The 20823-nt window shown below is 38.5% G+C and overlaps 1 protein-coding gene across 1 annotated transcript in view; it reads right to left on the bottom strand.

Annotated features, from left to right (window-relative positions):
* Positions 1 to 19183, bottom strand: part of CLVS1 (clavesin 1) — a 209587-nt gene extending 190404 nt beyond the window's left edge. Inside the window, exons 1-2 of the mRNA XM_053713149.1 lie at positions 19130 to 19183; positions 14738 to 15126 (exon numbers count right to left, since the gene is read on the bottom strand). Of these exons, the coding sequence (XP_053569124.1) occupies positions 14738 to 15126 (389 nt within the window). The 5' untranslated portion in view covers positions 19130 to 19183. The remainder of the gene's footprint in view (positions 1 to 14737; positions 15127 to 19129) is intronic.
* Positions 19184 to 20823: the final 1640 nt, after the last annotated feature.

Raw genomic sequence — 20823 nt, 5'->3', positions numbered from 1 at the left:
GAAGGAGGGAGAGTTGTAGGGAAGGAGGTGATGGTACAAGTGAGGGGGTGCTGGTCAGAAAGAGGAAAAGGTGAGTTTGTGAAGTTTAAGATAGTGCATCGATAACTGAAAATCAGATCAAGGGAGTGACCATCTTTGTGAGTGGGTGAGTGGGCAAAGTGATCTAGAAATAGAGTTGCGGAGCCAGGGGTACGGTATATGACTGCAACGCGTATAGAGAGGGGAGAGAATAAGCGAATCATGTGTGTTTCGAATGAAGAAGATGTGAGAGAAGAGAAGGGATGCATTTGTTGAAAGTGCAACCAGAGGAAAGTAAAATACCAACACCACCTCCTTGTCTATTGTCATTGTTTTTATTTTTGATAATTTCGTTTATTTTTTTTGTAATCTTAGTGTTTTTTATTTTTCGTGATTTTAGTGTTTATTATTTTTGGTAAACTTAGATTTTTTAAATATTTCGTAGGATTTGTTTTTTTTTTTAGTTGTAATTTAGATTTTGTAATTTTTCTTGTAGTGTTAGGTTTTTTAAATTTGTAATTTAGATATTTTAATTGGTAGTTTTTTAAATTTTATTAGAATAGTAAGGTTAGGTTAATTTAGATTTATTTTTATTTCACAGGTAAGTTTTTATTTATTTAAATAGAGTTGTATTGTAATTTTTATTTAAAGATAGGGGGTGTTAGGTTTAGGGGTTAATAGTTTAATTTAGTGATTTGCGATGTGGGGGCAGCAGTTTAGGGGTTAATAGGTTTATTTAGTGGCGGAGATGTGGGAGGCCGGAGGTTTAGGGTTTAATAACTTTATTTAGTGGCGGTGATGTTGGGGAGGGGCAAAATAGGGGTTAATAGCTTTATTGTAGTGGTGGCAATGTCGTGGGAGTGGCGGAATAGAGGTTATTAACTTTTATTAGTGGTGGCGATGGGGTGCGTGGGAATAGGGGTTAATAACATTATTATAGTGGCAGCGATGTCGGGGAGCGGGAAAATAGGGGTTAATAACTTTTATTAGTGGCGGCAATGTCGGGGTGCGTGGGAATAGGGGTTGATAACTTTATTATAGTGGCTGTGATGTCGGGGAGCGGCAGAATAGGGGTTAATAGCTTTTATTAGTGGTGGCGGGGAGCGGCAAAATAGGGGTTAATAACTTTATTTAGCTGTTGGCAATGTCGGGGGCAGCAGATTTGGGGTTAATAACTTTATTTAGGTTTCAGCGATGTCGGGAGTGGCGGATTAGGGGTGTTCAGACTAGGAGTTTATGTTAGGGTGCTAGGTTTTTACATGAGTTTCTTTTCCACATAGACATCAATGGGGTTGCTTTACGGCGATCTCCATTCCGAACTTCAGATGTTAGTTTTTTTCCTAACACTCTTTCCCCATTGGGGGAAAGCGTGCACAAGCACGTCAAAGCAGCCCTTGGATTTTGTGCGGTATGTAGCTTAACACCACCATATCGCAAGCACAAGGAGGCTTTTCAGAAACTTGTAATAGCAGCGCTATGGAGAGTGAAATAACTTTTGTTGTGTTCGTTTCGCACCCTGTTTAGCGCAAAACTCGTAATCTAGGTGAATGTTAACTGTAAACTGGGTTGCATTAAGTGGAAAAAAGTAAAATATTATTAAAAAGCTCCAGAACCTATGGACTTTTACATTTAAGTCAAGAATAACTGCTGCTCATCAGCTTGTGGAGTCAAGGTCACTTAAGATGCATCTGAGAACTTGACATCACACATAATGGTGTCTGTACACATGCGCGTGTGTTCAAGTTTCAGATAGAAACAACATACCCAGATAATACACAATGCACACCAAGCATCCATCACACATGCACAAATGCTATGAGAGTATCAAAAACTCACAAGCAGCTTAAACACACGTGCATGTGGACAGACACCATGAAAGAGCCACATGTGCAAGCACACACACACAAATACACAAGCTACCTCTAATTTCCCATAATCATTTAATACATACAGATTATCTGTATGTAGAGCTGCAGAAGTAGGCACAGTAAAGGTGAGACCAAACCCATTAAGTATACCTCAATAGAGAAGAACCAGCCCTGCAAGGTTTGATTGATATTGAGTGATGTTAAGCGTGGGATCTGGCCCACAGGCAGCCCTAGTCCACCAGGAAATGCCCGGTATGCCCAGTGTTCAATCCAGGCCTGACATTAAGAAATGTTTTGCTTATTTTTCTGTTACAGAAATAGATTAGAAGTGTGTCATTAAGAGTCCAGGTGTCCACAGGCATAGGTTCTAGGCAAACCACTAATAATAATATGATGTGCATGAGTATTTTTTTCTCTCCATATTTTAGTTAAAGGGACAGTAAATATATTGTAATCAAAATACATTTCTGTTGCCTTGGTATAGAAAAACATATCAGCCAATTCTAAATATTTTAAAAACAAATGCACATTTTGTTTGTTCCTTTTGTTTTTCTGTAGCCAATCACAACACACCACGTTTTCCCTATTCAGAGAAGCCAATCCAGGTTTGAGTCTGCAGACCACAAGACAAACCACAGTCATAATGTTAGTATAAAGATCATCGTTTTGCTGTTCTTATCTGTTAAAGCCAATTACGGAAAGTAGCAGGGTTAGTCTTGGGAAATCTGCAGGTTGCATTTCCAGGTTTGAGAATTAGAAAAGGCACAATTTTCAGAGCTGAATTACATTAAAAGGGGGAAAATAATAAAGTATATTGCAAAATTGTTTTACTACGCAGAACTAAACATTTTAAATTAAAATATCAAGACCTTTGATCTAGCCCTAAACTTGTATTTCTCCTACCCTAACTAGAACAACTAATCCGCATTTTTTTAACAAGGGACATATTAAATGACTAACCCTTTCACCCAATAAGACGTATATATACGTCTTGCAGTACGTTGCCCATCCTACTGCAAGACGTATATATACGTCTGAGCTCCAGGAAGCTCCAGCACTCTCGGCTGTTAAAGTGAAGGTAAAGTCTATCGCTAAAATAACTCTTTGTTTAAAATCAATAGCACTTTAATTCATTAATTTTCTTAAATTGTAAGATAAATCAAGTTATCACCATTTTAACTCACTTTTTTAATGTCCGCTAATTCAACTCGTTATTTTTTTTTTCATTCATGATTACGTTTTTCTTTGAGGCAATTGAAAATCCGTTAGGCGGCCGTCACACCACGTCATCCTCCTACTTGATGTTATGCGCATGCGCTACAATTTATTTCTTATTATCTGAATCCATGCGCTCTCCCGTTTTGCGCATGCGTACTTGGATTATTTAGTAATTTCTCATAATACGTCATAGTATTATTATTACGGACTACTCCGATACGGACAAGCATATCACTTTACTCCTCAAACTGTTAATTGGAAGTAAGTACCGCTGTCCTTTAAAATCGGGAATTTTAAAAATGTTAATTTTTAATCTAATAGCTCATTAACATATTTTATCTCTGACAGTATAGTAGTCAATGAATATAGTAATCCATTGACTACTATGTTTCAACAGTGATTGGTGCATGCGCAGTTGGAATCAACTTTGTGAACGCGCTTTGGATGGACCGAAGACGTCACACTCAGGATTACAAGGAAGTAGCGGATGGGAGGAGTCGACCACAAGACGGTACAGACTTTCAAAAATAAATATTATGAAAACTATAGCTAAAAGATAAAAAATAAGTTAGCGACTGGATTAAGGTACTATAGATAAATGCTTGGTCCATTTCAATAGCTGTTAAATTTACCTTCACTTTAAGTTACAGCTGAGAGCTGGGGTTCCTGAAGCTCCAGGCATCTGCCACATATGGAGCCGAAGCGCGATTGGTGCTCCGGCTCCATATGAGGGCAGATGCCTCATTGTTACAGATGGTGATACTGTGTGTGTCACCGTCTGTAACGATATTCTGCTGGTGCTGGCAGGAGGTGTGGGTGATGGATGGGTGGCTAAGCAGTGGAGGGGGGAGGAAGTGGGAGGGCCCTACTCTACAGAAAAAAATTAAAGGAACAGGAAGGGATGGGGCAGCTACACTACAGAAAATGGGTTTGGGGGTGCGGGGGGTTACTAAATGGCAATCGTGGGGGGGGAGGTGTTGGGACCACTACACTACAGAAAAAATAGAAAATTAACGAAAAAATAGAAAAAAAATTTAAAAAGGGGGTTTATAGGTACTTGCAGACATCTGCCAGTACCTAAGATGGTAGCAATAGAAAGCTGTTTGAGGGGGGATCAGTGTGGTTGGAGTGTTAGGGGGATCGTACACTGCAAAAAAAAAAAAAAAGATATTAAAAAAAAAGTTTTAATTTTTTTATTGGCAGACTGTCTGCCAGTACTTAAAATGGGGGTGACCAGTGGGGGTGGGGGAGGGAAGAAAGCAGTTTGGGAGAGATCAGGGGATGGGAAGTGGCAGGTGGAAGGGTAATCTCTACTCTAAAACTTAAATTAAAAAGTTTTCTTTCATGATATGGATAGAACATACAATTTTAAACAACTTTCAAATTTACTTCTATTATCAAATTTGCTTCATTCTTTTGTTATCCTTTGCTGAAGGAACAGCATTGCACTACTTGCAAGAAGCTGAACACAGCTAGTTAGCCAATCACAAGAGAAAAATGTGTGCAGACACCAATTAGCAGCTAACTCCCACTAGTATAGTATATGTGTGTATTCATTTTCAACAAGTAATACCAAGAGAAAAAAGCACATTTGAAAATAGAAGTCTTAAAATGACATGCTCTATCTGAATCATGTAAGTTTAATGTTGACTTTCCTGTCCCTTTAATCTTACAAGTTTCCTAATTAATCCCTTCACTGCCGGGAATAATAGAAGTGAGCTGCACAGCTGCAATTAGTGGCATATATGTCTGCTATTTCTGAACAAAGGGGATCCCAGCGATGCTTTTACAACCATTTGTGCCATGATTGCACAAGCAGTATGTAAATAATTTCAGTGAAAGCAAAAAAGTTTGTGGAAAAAATGTACTTTCTTTTTTTATTTGATCATATTTGGCGGTGAAATGGTGGTATGAAATATACCAAAATGGGCCTAGATCTTGACTTGGGTTGTCTACTTAAAATATATATAGTTTTGACAGGTAAATAAAAAAAAACAAGGCTCTATTTCTGTTTATATGGAGTGATAGCAAAAATGCTGAAAAATCTCTGGTATTTTGGGCAAGTTTTTCTCTGAAAGTCCCGGTAGTGAAGGGGTTAAAACTGTTTGGACTTATAGACTTAAATAGGACTTAAATAAGTAGAACAGGATTTTGTTTTGCAACCAATACCAATGCAATAATATGCAATAATATGCTTATGTCTACTATACGTCTCCAAAATTAACGATAGATGATAAAATGCTCAATCTCATTATTTAGTTATTTTATTCTCCAAATATAACTGAGCTGTCCTTGCATTTATAAGACTTTATATACCTTTCTGAAGGCTTGGCTCGTATAGTACATAGCCACAGTTAGTCATGGCCGTCAGCAGCAATAGACCAGTGCGCTTCTACAAAGCATAATAACAAACAGGCTCGGATTGAGCATCGAACACAGGCAGGCTCTGTGCAGGGTGAGGCTATGGCAAGCGGCTCTGGCCCACCAGGCATTTGTTTAGTATACCTGATGCTCAATCTGGGCCTGAACATAATTAATGTGTAATAAATAATATTGTAATCTAGTGGAAAATTTTAGCAGCACTACAGTTTATAGAGTCTCACACTTCATCTTAGAATAGTAACTCTGATTAGTCTCAGCAAAGGAGACCAGAAACAAAAAGACCGCCTAGCTATTGAGGAGGTTCAGCTTTGGACTGCTCTGCAAATAGTAAAATGCATCAAATTAAACTAAAAATGCAATTTTTTAATACTTATAAACTTTTATTTGTGTGTGATTTTGGTATGGGCAACCAGTAATTAGGAAACTTGAAAGTTAAAATTGTATGCTCTATCTGAATCATGAAAGAAAAATGCTGGGTTTTATGTCCCTTTAATTTCTGATATAAAATGTGCTGATACAAAATAATGCGGTTCTGTATATTCACAGCAACAAATCCACACAACTCACAATGCTGCTAGTTACATGTTTGCATTGCATAAAGGTTATTTGACAACATTTTGGGTGTTACATTAAGGATTGTCTGCCATCCTTCACAAACAAATACTGAAGACCACTTGTGTTGTGATCAAACCTTATAAAAACACCCTTCAGTCCTGTAATCCCTCATCTATATTGGCCAATATCTATATTGTTCCCAGATCAGACCATTAGCCCTGCAGCTTCTATCAGTTATATGTCCATATCAATTCACAAAAGAGACCCATGGCCCATGGACCTGTAGTCCCTGTCAGTTATATGCCCATATACGTTCACAGAACAGACCCATGGCCCTGCAGCCCTTGTCATTTAAATGCCCACATCAGTTCACAGAACAGACCCATGGCTCTGCAGCCCTTGTCATTTAAATGCCCACATCAGTTCACAGAACTGGCCCATGGCCCTGCAGTCCATGTCAGGTATTTGTCCACATCAGTTCACAGAACAGGTCCATGGCCCTGCAGTCCATGTCAGTTATATGCCCATATCCATTCTCATAACAGACCCATGACCCTGCAGTCTCTGTCAGTTAAATGACCACATCAGTTAACAGGACAGGCCCAAAATACTGCAGGCCATGTCATGTATATGTTCACATCAGTTTACAGAACAGACACATGGCCCTGCAGTCTCTGTCAGTTATGTTCTCACATCAGTTCACAAAACAGGCCCATGATTCTGCAGTTCTTGTCAGTTATATGCCCACATCAGTTCACAGAAGAGACCCATGCAGCCCCTGTCACTTATATGCCTATATCAGTTTATAGAAGCGACCCATGGTCCTGTAGATCCTGTCAGTTATATTTTTATATCTGTAAAAAACAGGCCCATGATCCTGCAGCGCCTGTCAGTTATATGCGCAAATCAGATCACAGAATAGACCCATGGCCATGCAGTCTCTGTCAGTTATATGCTCACATCAGTTCTCAGAACAAGCCCACGATCCTGCAGCACCTGTCAGTTATATGCCCATATCAGTTCACAGAATAGACCCATGGCCATGCAGTCTCTTTCAGTTATATGCTAACATCCGTTCACAGAACAGACCCATGGCCATGCAGTCTCTGTCAGTTATATGCTAACATCCGTTCACAGAACAGACCCATGGCCATGTAGTCTCTGTCAGTTATATGCTAACATCCGTTCACAGAACAGACCCATGGCCCTGCAGTCTCTGTCAGTTATATGTCCAAATCAGTTCACAGAACAGACCTATGCTCCTGTAGTCTCTGTCAGTTATATGCTAACATCAGTTCACAGAACAGACCTATGTTCCTGCAGTCTCTGTTATATGCTAACATCCGTTCACAGAACAGACCCATGGCCATGTAGTCTCTGTCAGTTATATGCTAACATCCGTTCACAGAACAGACCCATGGCCCTGCAGTCTCTGTCAGTTATATGTCCAAATCAGTTCACAGAACAGACCTATGCTCCTGTAGTCTCTGTCAGTTATATGCTAACATCAGTTCACAGAACAGACCTATGTTCCTGCAGTCTCTGTTATATGCTAACATCCGTTCACAGAACAGACCCATGTCCCTGCAGTCTCTGTCAGTTATATGCTAACATCAGTTCACAGAACAGACCCATGGCCCTGCAATCTCTGTCAGTTATATGTCCAAATCAGTTCACAGAACAGACCTATGCTCCTGTAGTCTCTGTCAGTTATATGCTAACATCAGTTCACAGAACAGACCTATGTTCCTGCAGTCTCTGTTATATGCTAACATCCGTTCACAGAACAGACCCATGTCCCTGCAGTCTCTGTCAGTTATATGCTAACATCAGTTCACAGAACAGACCCATGGCCCTGCAGTCTCTGTCAGTTATATGTCCAAATCAGTTCACAGAACAGACCTATGCTCCTGTAGTCTCTGTCAGTTATATGCTAACATCAGTTCACAGAACAGACCTATGTTCCTGCAGTCTCTGTTATATGCTAACATCCTTTCACAGAACAGACCCATGTCCCTGCAGTCTCTGTCAGTTATATGCTAACATCAGTTCACAGAACAGACCCATGGCCCTGCAGTCTCTGTCAGTTATATGTCCAAATCAGTTCACAGAACAGACCTATGCTCCTGCAGTCTCTGTCAGTTATATGCTAACATCAGTTCACAGAACAGACCTATGCTCCTGTAGTCTCTGTCAGTTATATGCTAACATCAGTTCACAGAACAGACCCATGTCCCTGCAGTCTCTGTCAGTTATATGTCCAAATCAGTTCACAGAACAGACCTATGCTCCTGCAGTCTCTGTCAGTTATATGCTAACATCAGTTCACAGAACAGACCTATGTTCCTGCAGTCTCTGTTATATGCTAACATCCGTTCACAGAACAGACCCATGTCCCTGCAGTCTCTGTCAGTTATATGCTAACATCAGTTCACAGAACAGACCCATGGCCCTGCAGTCTCTGTCAGTTATATGTCCAAATCAGTTCACAGAACAGACCTATGCTCCTGCAGTCTCTGTCAGTTATATGCTAACATCAGTTCACAGAACAGACCTATGTTCCTGCAGTCTCTGTTATATGCTAACATCCGTTCACAGAACAGACCCATGGCCCTGCAGTCTCTGTCAGTTATATGCTAACATCCGTTCACAGAACAGACCCATGGCCCTGCAGTCTCTGTCAGTTATATGTCCAAATCAGTTCACAGAACAGACCTATGCTCCTGCAGTCTCTGTCAGTTATATGCTAACATCAGTTCACAGAACAGACCTATGTTCCTGCAGTCTCTGTTATATGCTAACATCCGTTCACAGAACAGACCCATGTCCCTGCAGTCTCTGTCAGTTATATGCTAACATCCGTTCACAGAACAGACCCATGGCCCTGCAGTCTCTGTCAGTTATATGTCCAAATCAGTTCACAGAACAGACCCATGTCCCTGCAGTCTCTGTCAGTTATATGCTAACATCAGTTCACAGAACAGACCTATGTTCCTGCAGTCTCTGTTATATGCTAACATCCGTTCACAGAACAGACCCATGGCCCTGCAGTCTCTGTCAGTTATATGCTAACATCCGTTCACAGAACAGACCCATGGCCCTGCAGTCTCTGTCAGTTATATGTCCAAATCAGTTCACAGAACAGACCTATGCTCCTGCAGTCTCTGTCAGTTATATGCTAACATCAGTTCACAGAACAGACCTATGTTCCTGCAGTCTCTGTTATATGCTAACATCCGTTCACAGAACAGACCCATGTCCCTGCAGTCTCTGTCAGTTATATGCTAACATCCGTTCACAGAACAGACCCATGGCCCTGCAGTCTCTGTCAGTTATATGTCCAAATCAGTTCACAGAACAGACCCATGTCCCTGCAGTCTCTGTCAGTTATATGCTAACATCAGTTCACAGAACAGACCTATGTTCCTGCAGTCTCTGTTATATGCTAACATCAGTTCACAGAACAGACCTATGCTCCTGAAGTCTTTGTCAGTTATTTGCTAACATCAGTTCTCAGAACAGGCCCATGATCCTGCAGCACCTGTCAGTTATATGTCCAAATCAGTTCACAGAATAGACCCATGGCCTTGCAGTCTCTGTCAGTTATATGTCCAAATCAGTTTACAGAACTGATCCATGGCCTTGAAGTTTGGTTTGGTTTTCATATATATTTACAGACTAGAGCCATGGCCCTAAAAGCCTTGTTTGTTATATGTGCATATCAGTCCACAAATCAGACCAATGGCTTTGTTGCCCTTGTCAGCCAAAAGCCAAGATCAGATCCCATTGGTCAAGTGACTGGGTGAAAAATGTTTCATGTATCATTCAAAACATGTGGTTTGTTCATCTCATAGTTAATGTAGCAGTCAACTGATTTCTAAAAAGTATAAACATTGTACTCAAAATAAAATAAAGGAACATTCAGAGGATAAACTCTCTCCAACAAACTTTGTAGATAAAATGAAATAAAATCATCAGCATGATGAGCAACAAAATAGAGCAAATACTTTTTTTTATTAAAATGTACATTTAGGGCTAGATTACAAATGAGGCACAAACATTTTCGTCTTTTCGCAAGCAGTTTTAATTGTGCTGATAATACAAGTTGATCAAAATCACTTCAATCCTTACTGCGATCTCAGAGCTGTGGTTAACTGTTTTGTAAAACTAAAAAGTGTCACAAAACACATCGAAAATACATTACAAAGTACACTTACACTCATAATAGCACTGTCTAATAAAAATTATGCACAAAAAAAAAGATATGAAAAAAAAAGCCACCAAAGTACTTTAATATAGAGATACCTACATATACATTGCTAAAGATATATTTGTATGCATATAGATATGTTTAACTATGTATTTACTGTACGGGGGCAATTTATCGATGTCTGTCTGACATGATACGTTGTAGCGTATCATGTCAGACAGACATCGCTGAATGCTGACAGCATACGCTGTCTACATTTAACATTGCACAAGCAGATTTAACATTGCACAAGCAGATTCGCAGCCAATTGGCCGCTAGCAGAGGGTGTCAATCAGCCAGATCGTTTAGGATCGGGTGGATTGCAGACCGCAGCCTCAGAGGCAGCGGATCAGTTATGGAGCAGCGGTCTTAAAACTGCTGCTTCATAACTGCTGTTTCCGGCAAGCCTGAAGGCTTGCGCGGAAACAGGGGCATCCTTTCGGAGCTTGATAATTCGGCCCCTAAATATTTAACATTCCAGAGTTCTGCACATAGCAGAATATGTTCTGTGTATTTTTAAATAGATATTCCCATATATATCTGTATATTTCTATACCTATATATATACAGGGAGTGCAGAATTATTAGACAAATGAGTATTTTGTCCACATCATCCTCTTTATGCATGTTGTCTTACTCCAAGCTGTATAGGCTCGAAAGCCTACTAAGCATATTAGGTGATGTGCATCTCTGTAATGAGAAGGGGTGTGGTCTAATGACATCAACACCCTATATCAGGTGTGCATAATTATTAGGCAACTTCCTTTCCTTTGGCAAAATGGGTCAAAAGAAGGACTTGACAGGCTCAGAAAAGTAAAAAATAGTGAGATATCTTGCAGAGGGATGCAGCACTCTTAAAATTGCAAAGCTTCTGAAGCGTGATCATCGAACAATCAAGCGTTTCATTCAAAATAGTCAACAGGGTCGCAAGAAGCGTGTGGAAAAACCAAGGCGCAAAATAACTGCCCATGAACTGAGAAAAGTCAGGTGTGCAGCTGCCAAGATGCCACTTGCCACCAGTTTGGCCATATTTCAGAGCTGCAACATCACTGGAGTGCCCAAAAGCACAAGGTGTGCAATACTCAGAGACATGGCCAAGGTAAGAAAAGCTGAAAGACGACCACCACTGAACAAGACACACAAGATGAAACGTCAACACTGGGCCAAGAAATATCTCAAGACTGATTTTTCTAAGGTTTTATGGAATGATGAAATGAGAGTGAGTCTTGATGGGCCAGATGGATGGGCCCGTGGCTGGATTGGTAAAGGGCAGAGAGCTCCAGTCCGACTCAGACGCCAGCAAGGTGGAGGTGGAGTACTGGTTTGGGCTGGTATCATCAAAGATGAGCTTGTGGGGCCTTTTCGGGTTGAGGATGGAGTCAAGCTCAACTCCCAGTCCTACTGCCAGTTTCTGGAAGACACCTTCTTCAAGCAGTGGTACAGGAAGAAGTCTGCATCCTTCAAGAAAAACATTATTTTCATGCAGGACAATGCTCCATCACACGCGTCCAATTACTCCACAGCGTGGCTGGCAAGAAAGGGTATAAAAGAAGAAAATCTAATGACATGGCCTCCTTGTTCACCTGATCTGAACCCCATTGAGAACCTGTGGTCCATCATCAAATGTGAGATTTACAAGGAGGGAAAACAGTACACCTCTCTGAACAGTGTCTGGGAGGCTGTGGTTGCTGCTGCACGCAATGTTGATGGTGAACAGATCAAAACACTGACAGAATCCATGGATGGCAGGCTTTTGAGTGTCCTTGCAAAGAAAGGTGGCTATATTGGTCACTGATTTGATTTTGTTTTGTTTTTGAATGTCAGAAATGTATATTTGTGAATGTTGAGATGTTATATTGGATTCACTGGTAAAAATAAATAATTGAAATGGGTATATATTTGTTTTTTGTTAAGTTGCCTAATAATTATGCACAGTAATAGTCACCTGCACACACAGATATCCCCCTAAAATAGCTAAAACTAAAAACAAACTAAAAACCACTTCCAAAAATATTCAGCTTTGATATTAATGAGTTTTTTGGGTTCATTATTGTTGTTCAATAATAAAATTAATCCTCAAAAATACAACTTGCCTAATAATTCTGCACTCCCTGTATATATATATATATATATATATATATATATATATATATATATATATATATATATGTATAAATATATATTTGTTAAAAAAAAAAATCAGATATATGTATAAATATTTAATTATGAAAACTAGAACATATTCCGTTATGTGAAGAACATTGGAATGTGAAATATTTATATTTTCATGTCGGGTTAGCCCAATTGTGAAAATTCTACAGTGTTTGCGTGAGAGAGTGGGTTATTTTTTTTTTCCACTTTTTTTTTTCTCCATTGACTTCTATGGGGGAATGCAAAAATGCAATTTTCGACTTTAAGCGCAAATTGGGTTACCACTGGAGAAAAAACTGTTTCTTTCAACTTGTAATACTAGCGCAACCCAGCTATCGCAAAAATGAAAATCCTAGCTGCTCCACTTGTAATCTAGCCCTTAATGTCTAACTGTAATTTACACAGACATTAAATCTATATGCACATTCAGCTACATGGGTTATGTATGTCACACCAGCTTAGTCTATCTGAGTCTATCTTCATAATGCCTAAAACTGTATTATAACTTGATGCTATAAAATAATTGCAAACTCTTCCCTATTTTACAAACTCAAACAAAAGGAATCCTGGGAAAACTGTTTTTTGTTCTTCCTGATGGCATCTTTATAAATCTGCTTCTCATAACTTCACACCTTTTGAAACTTATGATAAACTCATTCAGCAGTGGTATTAAACGCTAGTAAAATTACATTGTTTCCTTTTTAATACCAAACATCTGCGGGCAGCCTGCTGGTTTCTGTGGTTTGTTTTGCAAGATCATATCTCCTATTTGTTCCATATCTCTAGAATAATTGGTTTTACTTTACCTACTGTTTCTGAGCAGCGCTGTGTGATCACAGTTTATACAAGCTGCAATGTTGTGATACCTATGTTTTAGCCAACATCAGTGTGCATGTAGTCACAAAAACATCTAGAATTATAGATTCTGATGGCAGATAAGAGCTATAAGCCCAAGAAGTCTGCCTACATTCCCTAAAAAGTGCAAGCTTTGTAAGATAGCCTTATGCTTATCTCATGCACTCTTGAAATCCCCCACAGTGTTTTTCTTTACCATCTCTAATAGGAGTTTATTCTATGAGGCAACCACCCTTTCTATGAAGTAATTCTGCAAATTTCTGCGGAACCTTCCACCCTTCAACTTATATTCATGAACATTTGTTGTAGTGGTGCTCTTTTGTGATAAATAATTACAGCTTCAGTTTTAATAAGCCACTTAATATATTTGAACATTTCTATCATATCACCACTTTCTTTTCTCTCTAGTTTTATTTTTTTAGACCATGTACCATTTTAGTAGCCATCCTTTTTATCAGATTCCAGTTTATTTATATTCTTCTAGACATATGGCCTCCAAAACTGCAAGTTTTTTTTTGTTTCTGCTGTAATTACCATATTTTAACCACATTTCTTTTCTTCCTTAATGCATAATTTTGCACTTTATGATGTTGAACTTTAGATGTCAGTCAAGTCATTGTCTAATCCTCCATTTTTTTTAATATTTTTATTTCATCCATCCTCTCCTCCAAAACATCAACTCTGTTATAATTTTTTGTATCATCTACAGACATATCTTCCCCTGTAGCCCTTTGCTGATTATCACTGATAAATAGATTAAACAAATAACGCCCCATACCAGACCCCTGATGAACACTACTGGTAACTGCCTCCTCTGCTGAATGCACTCAATTTTTTAAAAGCCAGCATTCTACCCACTTAACAATTTTGAGTCTAGATCAAAGAAATGCATTTTATGAATTTGTTGTGTGTGACAGTGCGAAATGTTTTGCTGAAATTTAGATAAGCTATATCTACTCGGCCACCCTGGTCTAACACTTTAGTTATATAGTCAAGTCAATTCAATTAGTCTTACATGATCTTCCTGAAGTAAAACCATGCTGTTTTTTGGCCCTCAAAATTGTTCCCTTTTATGTCAATCATAATTTTTTCTTTCAAAAGAGTTTCCATTAATTTCCCTACTACTGAACAGACATGTAATTACCAGAGTGTTCCCTACTGCATGGTTAAAAAACTCAAGTTCATAGAAAACAGAGTACATTTTTCCATGGCTTTGAGTCTGTGAATTAAATGTCCTTAGCAAAGTGGAAAGATACTTCAAAATAACCAATCCCTTAAAGCTTCTAGGAATGTGTATGTGTGAATTTGCATTATTTATAATTTTAAAATGCACAATATAACCAGTGATTTCATAAAAGGATAGAGGGCAAAAAGTATATGTCAATATCATTGTATATTCCACATTGTTAAAAATAAATATTAAGATTATATCTACATTTACCTACTCTGATCCCAGTTGGCTGCAAATATCAGAAGAATCTTCCGTCCATAATGATCCCGATTTTCAAGAACACCAGGAAACCCATCCATAAGTGCCCTTTTAACTCCAGGATCATCTGGCTTGAGGTTTTTGAACATGTCCAAGTTTAGCTGTCGATACTGGAAATACTGGGCAAGAAGTCTGAAAGCCTCCATTTGGTTAAACTTCCTGGCTCTCAGAAATCTTAAGATGAAGGCATCATCTGTCCGTAAGAACCCAATGTCTGGTCTAGTGATAATCATGTCCCTAACTTGTTGGATATCCTGATGTAAAGTGTCCGGGTTCTCATTTAACTCCAAACGAGCTTTCTCCACCGTCTCTGGACTAAGGCCAGCTTGCAAGTGGGTCATCTTTATAAAATAAGTTTGTTGTACAGCTTGACTACTGTTAGATGAATACTAGAAGCACATATCCCATGCACTGATGTGCCAAATATATTCCTTCACAGTGATCACAAACTTTTTAAAAAGATATTCTTCATTTACGTGAAATTGTTAAATAGTGTAGGCAAAATAAATCCTTCCACAGGAAAGAATAACTGTACCTCTGAAAAAAAGGATAAAAAAGAAATACATATAATTAAATACAGATATTTTGAAATACGGTAAGTAATATTAATGACAAATTAGCATTGCATAGAAATCCTTGTTTTTAAAAAGCTTAACTTGGAATGGCTCCACAAATGTGGCTACAACACGGTAATTTACAATTTAATGATACTTTTTTGAGATATTTAACTAAATTGGATTGCTACTTTTGAGTTATTAAGATGTGGAACTATCTGGACAGGATGAACAAGCTTAATATGAAGAAAAACTTAGCAGCAGATCTAGATATAAAGCAAAGTTCAACATCTTAAAACATATAAATCCAGATTATGAGTGGAGCACAAACATTTGCGCCTGAGCGATAGGGGGTTTATCACGGGTGTTTGTGCTCGTCGGGCTTATCGCTCGTATTACGAGTTGGAAGTAGACTTGAACACTTGAGTGCAATTGCGATTTATGCTAGAAGGATTACCGTGTCCTCAGAGCTCTGGATAACTGTTTCGCAAAACAAAAAAGTGTCACAAAATACATTAAAAATACATTACAAATTACAGTTACATTCAAAATAACTCTAATAAAAATTATGCAAAAAATATATTGCACAAAAAAGTTATAAGGGCTCAAAGATATGAGGTGTTAGAAAAAAAGGCAGACAAAGGGCTTTAACATAGACATACATACATATACATGTCTAAAGATGGATATGTATTTTTATATATACGCTGTATATATATATATATATATATTAATATATCTTTATATGTGTACATATGTATTTATAGGTGTATACAGTACAACTCCAAAAATCCGGACCCCGGAAATCCGAACAACCTGAGAATCCAGACTCTGGAGTGATTATAACTTCCGGGTGTTGGTTTGTCACTGTGCAGGCGCAAATTGGCATTCAGAGCTGCAACAAGCAAAGGCAGTGAGAAATCTGAGCTCCACAACTGCGCACTACAGTTTGCCATACATGACCGGTACGCTCCATCCACAAGCGGTTCACTGGGCGGCATATGTATGGAGCTTGATGGCCCCTGTTTCTGGCGAGTCTTCAGACTCCATACACCAGGGGGCATATGTATCAAGCTCCGTATGGAGCTTGATGGCCCCTGTTTCTGGCGAGTCTTCAGACTTGCCAGAAACAGCAGTTATGAAGCAGCGGTTACAAAGACCGCTGCTCCATAACCGGTCTGCCTGCTCTGAGCAGACGGACAGACATCACGGGAAATCAACCCGATCGAGTACGATCGGGTTGATTGACATCCCCCTGCTGGCGGCCCATTGGCCGCGAGTCTGCACGGGGCAGCGTTGCACCAGCAGCTCTTGTGAGCTGCTGGTGCAATGCTGAATACGGCGGGCGTATTGTTCGCCGTATTCAGTGATGTCTGTCGGACATGATCCGCTCTGTCGGATCAGGTCCGACAGACATTGATAACTAGAGGCCCAGACATCTATTTAATTTTTAAAATAGCTAAATCTTTAGTCTATTTTTTATATATTTTTTTTATTTATTCATATTTTAAAACAGTGATCTAATTAATCTCTAGTAAATAATCATTAAAGGACGCATATTATAATCAGAGTAAATGTTTTTATTCCAGTTATTTAAAGGGACCATAAATGCAAAAAATAATGTTACATAATTCTGTACAAAGTGCAGAATTATAAAACATTATCTTAGCGACTGGTTTAAAATCTTACCATTTTAGAGTTTTTACCCCTCAAAGTTGAACTCAACTGGTCTCCTCTCCAGGATCTTCTGATCGTGTCTACTTTTTCAAAAGCACTTAGCAGGCGCGCTGTATAATCACAGTGCGCCCGATCACAATATTGAACTGAATGAAGCACGTTTCCACTCGAGTCTGGTAGCGGGATCGTGCTACATTTACTTCAATAGCGCGATCGGACGCGCTGTGATTAGAGAGCATGCCCGCAAAGCACTGTTGAAAAAGAAGACACAATCAGAAGATGCGGGAGAGGAGAACAGGAAAGTTCAACTTTGAGGGCTAAAATCTCTAAAATCTTTCAATTTTAAACCTGTCGCTAAAATAATGTTACATAATGCTGCACTTTGTGCAAAATGATGTAACTTTATTTTTTGCATTTACTGTCCCTTTAAATAAAAAGATAATTGTGGAGAAACATGTCGGCAAGCTAAAGAAAGTTTAGAATAAGCTTTTTATTTACAGGTGTATTGTTACTTAGTAAAAATGGAGGTGAATCTTATCTATGTAAAATACACAAATGTTTAGTTTAATTGAGGTGATTGAATAGCGGTATGTGTTTTTTGTGCCCTTTCCCTGAGCCCTGCCTATGATAGATAATTCAAAGCAACAAACGGATGCTTTGCTTTACAAAAGGCACAATGAGATATGCTTGAAGGAAAAGCATTTAAATGTGTGATGCACAATACAGCAGATGTTTCCTTGAAAAGAATAATTTCACTTATGCTAATATTCAGGCAGGAACCAACAGAAGAATACTAAGTATTGTCAAAGGCTCCATGTAAAAAAATGTTGTGAATAGTTATGATTAAAACAAGTTGTACAGTCAATGTTAAAAGAATTCTTAAACTCTGGACTTCAGCTTCTCCGGTTCCTATCGAATTCTATGGAACTGATTTACCTAAACTGGTGAAACTAAAGAGGCTTATGAGGTCAGTTAAGCTAGAAAGGCCTATTAGTGAATTTTGTCTGATATTTTTTTAGCATTACTTGTATTACTCTACTAATAATAAAGTTGTCATATGATGCCTGTTGTGTGAATTAAAGCCACCAAAATAAAGAAAGAGGTGAATTTGCTGACCCCCCCCCCATCTAAAATAATTGGTTCATCTTACTAGACGAAATGCGAAAAAAAAAAATATTAAAATGCTATCACCATGTATTCAATCTTATAAAACATATAAATTAAGATGTGTTTGTGTGTGTGTATATATATATATATATATATATATATATATATATATATATATATATATATACAGGGAGTGCAGAATTATTAGGCAAGTTGTATTTTTGAGGATTAATTTTATTATTGAACAACAACCATGTTCTCAATGAACCCCAAAAACTCATTAATATCAAAGCTGAATAGTTTTGGAAGAAGTTTTTAGTTTGTTTTTAGTTATAGCTATTTTAGGGGGATATCTGTGTGTGCAGGTGACTATTACTGTGCATAATTATTAGGCAACTTAACAAAAAACAAATATATACCCATTTCAATTATTTATTTTTACTAGTGAAACCAATATAACATCTCAACATTCACAAATATACATTTCTGACATTCAAAAACAAAACAAAAACAAATCAGTGACCAATATAGCCACCTTTCTTTGCAAGGACACTCAAAAGCCTGCCATCCATGGATTCTGTCAGTGTTTTGATCTGTTCACCATCAACATTGCGTGCAGCAGCAACCACAGCCTCCCAGACACTGTTCAGAGAGGTGTACTGTTTTCCCTCCTTGTAAATCTCACATTTGATGATGGACCACAGGTTCTCAATGGGGTTCAGATCAGGTGAACAAGGAGGCCATGTCATTAGATTTTCTTCTTTTATACCCTTTCTTGCCAGCCACGCTGTGGAGTACTTGGACGCGTGTGATGGAGCATTGTCCTGCATGAAAATCATGTTTTTCTTGAAGGATGCAGACTTCTTCTTGTACCACTGCTTGAAGAAGGTGTCTTCCAGAAACTGGCAGTAGGACTGGGAGTTGAGCTTGACTCCATCCTCAACCCGAAAAGGCCCCACAAGCTCATCTTTGATGATACCAGCCCAAACCAGTACTCCACCTCCACCTTGCTGGCGTCTGAGTCGGACTGGAGCTCTCTGCCCTTTACCAATCCAGCCACTGGCCCATCCATCTGGCCCATCAAGACTCACTCTCATTTCATCAGTCCATAAAACCTTAGAAAAATCAGTCTTGAGATATTTCTTGGCCCAGTCTTGACGTTTCAGCTTGTGTGTCTTGTTCAGTGATGGTCGTCTTTCAGCCTTTCTTACCTTGGCCATGTCTCTGAGTATTGCACACCTTGTGCTTTTGGGCGCTCCAGTGATGTTGCAGCTCTGAAATATGGCCAAACTGGTGGCAAGTGGCATCTTGGCAGCTGCACGCTTGACTTTTCTCAGTTCATGGGCAGTTATTTTGCGCCTTGGTTTTTACACACGCTTCTTGCGACCCTGTTGACTATTTTGAATGAAACGCTTGATTGTTTGATGATCACGCTTCAGAAGCTTTGCAATTTTAAGAGTGCTGTATCCCTCTGCAAGATATCTCACTATTTTTTACTTTTCTGAGCCTGTCAAGTCCTTCTTTTGACCCATTTTGCCAAAGGAAAGGAAGTTGCCTAATAATTATGCACACCTGATATAGGGTGTTGATGTCATTAGACCACACCCCTTCTCATTACAGAGATGCACATCACCTAATATGCTTAATTGGTAGTAGGCTTTCGAGCCTATACAGCTTGGAGTAAGACAACATGCATAAAGAGGATGATATGGTCAAAATACTCATTTGCCTAATAATTCTGCACACGGTGTATATATATATATGTTTTACTTGCTTTTTTTCTTAAATTGCTACTCTAATAAAATATAAAGATATTTATCTGAATTAAAAAGATAAAACATAATAGTAACCAATCAGGAAGCTCTTTAATACATATTCTTACATCTATAAATATATAGTTTAGACTTCAATTATATAATTGTTTACATTTTGGAAATGGAATGTGGCTGTGCCTTAACCTTTTTTTCATGTGAATAGTCTACTCTTGTCTCACCATTGTTCCCATGACATTTCCAAATTTCCATTTGCATTCTATGTAGTACTTTCCTGCATTGTGTTTGATGCCATCTGTTATCAGCTGCTACCCTAGTCAGTCAGTTAAGAGATCATACATAGAAAAAAAAACCATGTACATATATATATATATATATATATATATATACACACACATATATATATATTTATATATATAAAATATATATACAGGGTTGGGAAAATATCACTGTAGTTTGCTAGTCAAGAGTTAAAAGCTACTAGCCCAGATGGAAAATGTTACTAGTCAACTCAATGTTTCAAATAGGAAAAAGTAAAATTTCTAACTTGTTTTGGGACTAGTGGACCCTGAATATTTTAGAGCCTTGTATGCCTATCAGTTACAAAGGCATCTGGGAATAAGCTTTTTAGGTACCCTGTCTCTTGAAGTATACTTACAGTGAGTAGCAATGATGTGACCAGGGCTTAGACAGCAGTACCACAGCATGAAGAACTAACAGTGCCTGATAGTGACACAGTTTAGAAATGCTGACATCACACTCTTTCTTATATTCATATTATAGTTTGTGCAACCACAACCTCAAAATTATCAGCACTACAGGTAACTGAAAAAGACACACAGTATATTCCTGAAGAAATGGAAAGAAAACTAAGTACCCTAATAGATAATGAAATGCAACATAGCATTGAGACAAATGATAACAATGT

This window comes from Bombina bombina, chromosome 5 (assembly GCF_027579735.1).
Source record: "Bombina bombina isolate aBomBom1 chromosome 5, aBomBom1.pri, whole genome shotgun sequence".
Classification (NCBI taxonomy): domain Eukaryota; kingdom Metazoa; phylum Chordata; class Amphibia; order Anura; family Bombinatoridae; genus Bombina; species Bombina bombina.
This window is presented reverse-complemented; position numbering and strand designations above follow the sequence as displayed.